This window comes from Montipora capricornis, chromosome 1, assembly GCF_036669925.1.
Source record: "Montipora capricornis isolate CH-2021 chromosome 1, ASM3666992v2, whole genome shotgun sequence".
Lineage (NCBI taxonomy): Eukaryota > Metazoa > Cnidaria > Anthozoa > Scleractinia > Acroporidae > Montipora > Montipora capricornis.
This window is the reverse complement of record NC_090883.1, coordinates 38,278,167-38,283,166: the sequence shown is the minus strand read 5'-3', so window position 1 is coordinate 38,283,166 and position 5,000 is coordinate 38,278,167. Positions and strand designations below refer to the sequence as shown.

Here is a 5,000-nt window from a genome sequence, read left to right as displayed (position 1 = left end):
ACGGTGGCAAATTTACATTATCAACTCCGTTGATAAAACCAAATTTTTGTATAAAAAATTAACATGCTGGTCTTTACCAGCAATTGACATTTCACTTCACGATTCTACAGGCATAAGCGTAACGTAAGAGCCGTGCGTGTCTGGTCTTCTCGAGACAGAGGTGAGAGATGGTTTCATGCAGACTGGGAGGCCTAAAATGCTTTGTTGTCAGCATGGCGGTTCACGAGTGAAGTTGTCTCTCTGGCCTTTCTGTGGACAAATTCCAGGACCTACCGATACAATTTGGGCAAGTTCTGAAAGCTAAAAACTTCAATCGATTCGGTGTTTTGGTGGTGTTCCGCCAACACCTTCGTGATGTTGAGAAGAATGTCAAGGATGCATCTAAGCTAGTCGCTCGTCATTTTAATCTCCCTAACCACTCCAAAAAACACATGGCTATCTGCGGGCTTTTTCTACGTTTAGGTACGGCGGAAAGCCGCAAGAATTTGGAACAAAAATTCATCTTCCAAATCGGCATCCTTAATCCTTAACGAACGCTTTTCATTTAACTAATGTAATCCTATTTTTTACGATGCTATGTTACCACCAATAGCGTAGCTCGTACTCTACTGTAAAAACTACACGTAACCCACAATTCCTCGATTCGCTCTAGCGAAGGGCTAACACTCGAAACGTCAGCTTTTAGAATCTCTGTACGGTGGCCAATTTACATTATCAACTCCTTTGATAACACCAAATTTTTGTATATTAATACGGATGATGATAAAATTAATAAATGGAGGTAAATAGATATAGATGAAGGTAAATGTATATGGATGACTGAATATTGGGAAATTAAATAATTTAGCGTGTCTTACGTAATGAGATCTTTGCCCTCCCGGGCTTATCTCTGTCCTCAAAATACTTTCAACAGGATTGTTAAAAATAGTTCATAACTTGATTTAGGGAGCTGATTTAGGGAAGAAGGTTCTTAATTTTGGGCAAATGGTTAGAAGAAAGTCGTCGTTAGGCAGCACGTAAAAAGGATGGTTATACAAGATAAAACTTTGTGTTGGGCGACTGTATGTCATAGTGTATATGTCATAGTGACATGAAGTATATACCTGGGTCCAGTTCCTCAAAAGCCGATTAACGCTAATCTAAGATTAAAAATTAACCAAGCAGTTTATTTCTCTACTCCCAAATGCTGTTCAACGCAGATTTTCGGCAGAACTTTACATGAGAAGACGTCAACCTTGAAAAACAAAAATAAGCAAAAGAAACTTTCACCAAAAAGATGAAAACGTGAAACAAAAGTTTACGCTAATCCTGGATTAAGTTAATCGGCTTTCGAGTTGTTGCGGAGTTCCCCAGCCTTCTCACGGCTTTCTGACGTTCTCTCCCCAGGCTCTCGAAACGAAGATGGCTGACATGGAAGACTTTTTGTTTGGCAGTGATTTGGAGGATAGCGATGATGAGTCTAAAGCGGCGTCCAAAACGAACAAGGAATCAGAGCGTGAAGCTCAACTGAATGAATTGTTTGGTGATTCACCCAGTGAAGGAGAAGATGAACTGGAACATGCAGCTTCTGATAAGGAGGAGGAGGAAAGTGGTGGAGAAACTCAGAATGAAGTAGGGAACAAAACTTCAATTCAAGAATACGAGGAGGAGGAAGACGAAATCGAGGTAAAATTTGAAGAAGATAATCCACTGAAAATCAGAATACCCGTGACACTTCAGCTTAATTTTTAAAGCACCCCCTAAATTCTGACAATGGTCAGAAGCTGTTTCTATACATGTATGCAACTGCCCAAACGGTCGAAAACTCAAGTTCCTTTGTCAGCCAAAAAGTCTGAAGACCAATGTTGTAAGATGTCACACATTCTCCTGTGGTGGCCTATCCTGATAAATGTTGTTAGGAGTTGTCAGCAAACATTGAAACGGGTAACAAATTGCCCATTGCTACCAAACTAACATACATGCATTGTATTATTATCTTTCTCACTGGGACATTACACCATGACTACTATTGTATTACCGTAATGCCTTCATCATCGCATTGAATCACAATACAATGTGTAGCCCACTGACAAGTGGGACATTTTGTCGAGGAATCTAGATATTAAATGACTTAGCTCGCCATGAGATTTAAGTGTTCTGATTGATAAGTGTTGCACTGTGCATTCTTAATTAATCCATGGCAAGTCCCCAGGTGGTAGGAATTGCCATGGATCTTCTTGTACAAAGTACAGTGTATTACCCTTATGTGTCGACATAGGGAAACACAAGGGAATCATGAACTTGAATTGAAGAGATGTGAAAGACATTATTTTGTTTGAACTTCAAAATGAAGCATTTTAAGATTTTAGATTATTGCTGTTCTGAAAGTTTACTTAAGCAGTAATGAAAGGAAAGCCTGAAAATTCAGGTATTTGAATGGGACTTGAATGCGTGATATCTGTCTGCTGACTACCAATAAGCTTTCGTGCCATCTGGGAGTGGGTCATTTCATGAGTTTGTAGTAAACCTGTTAAAAGCCCTTTAGCCCTTTAAGTGCCCCTGTGACCAAAAAAAATCAATCCTTATTTTCCTTTGGATTTCAAGTCTATGTTAACTAAACACTTTAAACAACCAAAGTTTTCAGCCTTGATTTCAAAAAGACACTTGTTTACTTAACTGGAATTTTCTGATTTAATGGTCCGTGATTTCTAACTTTACGATCTTGAGAGGGCTGCATTGAGGAGATTTGTTTAAAAGATTAATTCTATGGAATCTTCTATTACAAACAGGATAATAGGAAGCAAAAACTTCAAACACAGCTGTCATCCACTGATTTATTTGGAGATGATGACGAGCTTTCATCGGATGAAGAACAGGTGAGTCAAGCCTTAAAAATACTGGGAAAGTTGTTATTGTTTGCCCTGTAATACATCTCAGAAAAAATATTTTTTTGCTTCTTAGTTACAACAAGCCTATTTTGGAGAATGTTTCCACTTAGGTGTACCTTTTTACCACAATATGTAAAATACTGTTTTTAGTTTTTTCTAACTTCTGATCTGCCACCATAAATAGGAATCAGCCAAGAAATACCTAAGCCAGTTTTATAATAGACCCATAGGCACACTGTGGATTACTGAGCACCTGTGTGTATGTATGTACACAGCTGAGGTAGTTTTGTTGTTAACTGACTAAATCAGCTGTGCCTAAGCAATAGAAAGTAAACTCAGTTATGTTTTTTTCAGCAAGAACAGAAGGAAAGAAAAATTTCGGAGGAGGATGAACAGGTGGATGAACAGGAGGATGAACAGGAAGATGAACAGGTGGATGGGGGCGAGGTTCAAGCTGGCGACGCCGAAGATGTTACAAGAGATGACGAAGAAGAAGAAGAGGAAACACGTATTGATGTCACAATTCCCTACTGCAGATTCTCACTTGGCTCTGAGCTTTATTTTGTTAAGATGCCAAACTTTCTAAGTATTGAGCGCAAGCCATTTGATCCTTCATCCTTTGAAGATGAAATGGAAGAGGATGAAGTATTAGATGAAGAAGGACGAGCCAGGCTAAAACTTAAGGTTAGCCTTAGCGGTGTTTGTTTTCCTCAAGGTTTAGAATGGGTTCATAATCTTTACAATCCTCAAAGATCTTCCAAGATCTTCCAGACCCTCTGAAGATCCTTTAAGATGAACGTCTTTTCAAGATCAGGGAAAAATGCTTTAGGAATCCTTGGTTAGCCTTCATTCTTTTAGGAAATAAAAATATTTTCAATTAGTAGACTTTCATTTGGGATTTGAAGAATTAAAATCTTAATGCCCAGTTTAAACATTTCTGATAATTTTCTTCCTGTCACAACACTAGCATGGTTTATGTTGAAGGTCTCTTACTACATGTAAGGACTAACAGTAATAATATATAACTATTACTTGTCTGTGGTAAGCCAGAGTAAAACCTACATAATCAAGTCAGGTAGGAAAGGGTTAAACAAGGGTATTTTCCTTTCAGGTAGAGAATACAATTCGTTGGAGATTCAGAAAAGACAAGGAAGGAAATGAGGTCAAAGAGAGTAATGCAAGAGTAGTGCGTTGGTCTGATGGGTCAACTTCACTGTTATTGGGGGAAGTATTTGATGTTCATAAGAACAACATCGATGGCAATTTTAACCATCTCTTTGTACAACAGGTTTGTGCAATCAAGTATTGTCGATAAATCCTTTGGAACAGACAATAAAAATTTAATGACATGTAATAATAATAATAATAATAATAATAATAATAATAATAATAATAATAATAATGATAATGATAATAATAATAATAATAATAATTATTATTATTATTATTATTATTATTATTATTATTACTTACTTAGGTGGGCTTAATAATAATTAGTGATGGAATATTCTGATGTCAGTTAAGGTACTGTACATGTAATACTTGAAATCTGCACAAGCTACCGGTATTAATGGTAAAGTTAATTATTGGCCTGGCAGAGGGGCAAGAATATTCCCTGTTTGAACTTTAGGGAGCAGCAAGAAAGCATGTTTTCAAATTTTCATACATTAAGACTGGGGGAAGAGAAACAGAAACTGATGTTTTGAAAATTGAATACCCTCATTTTAACCCATTGACATCTGAGGGTTGAGACTGTCTAACGCCAGACAATTTTACTCGTTAATTGGGGCGGGGGGGGGGGGGGGTGTCCTAGGTTGCTTGAGATGTGAATGGGTTAATACTACAGCTGTATCCCTCAGATTTTAATGGGTTGTTTTTGGATGCACTAAAACATCATTACCATTCAAGGATTACACAGTTAACAACAATAATACAACTATTAAATAATTTCATATTGAAATATTTCAAGGTTGAATGAATGAGTACTTTAACCCATTGACTCCCCCACCCCCCATCCCTTTGATGAGTAAAATTGTCTGGTGTTAGAGTAAAATCTATAAAGTCTCACTCCCAGGGGTCAATGGGTTAATCAAGTGTCAGTATTTAGGTACAAAAATAATTGTACTATTGTTT

The 5,000-nt window shown here is 37.3% G+C and overlaps 1 protein-coding gene across 1 annotated transcript in view; it reads left to right on the top strand.

Annotated features, from left to right (window-relative positions):
- Nucleotides 1-1,390: 1,390 nt before the first annotated feature.
- The window catches only part of LOC138042648 (RNA polymerase-associated protein LEO1-like), a 13,250-nt gene continuing 9,640 nt past the window's right edge, over nucleotides 1,391-5,000 (top strand). Inside the window, exons 1-4 of the mRNA XM_068888598.1 lie at nucleotides 1,391-1,665; nucleotides 2,769-2,855; nucleotides 3,222-3,551; nucleotides 3,979-4,155. Coding sequence (XP_068744699.1) covers nucleotides 1,402-1,665; nucleotides 2,769-2,855; nucleotides 3,222-3,551; nucleotides 3,979-4,155 — 858 coding nt within the window. The 5' untranslated portion in view covers nucleotides 1,391-1,401. The remainder of the gene's footprint in view (nucleotides 1,666-2,768; nucleotides 2,856-3,221; nucleotides 3,552-3,978; nucleotides 4,156-5,000) is intronic.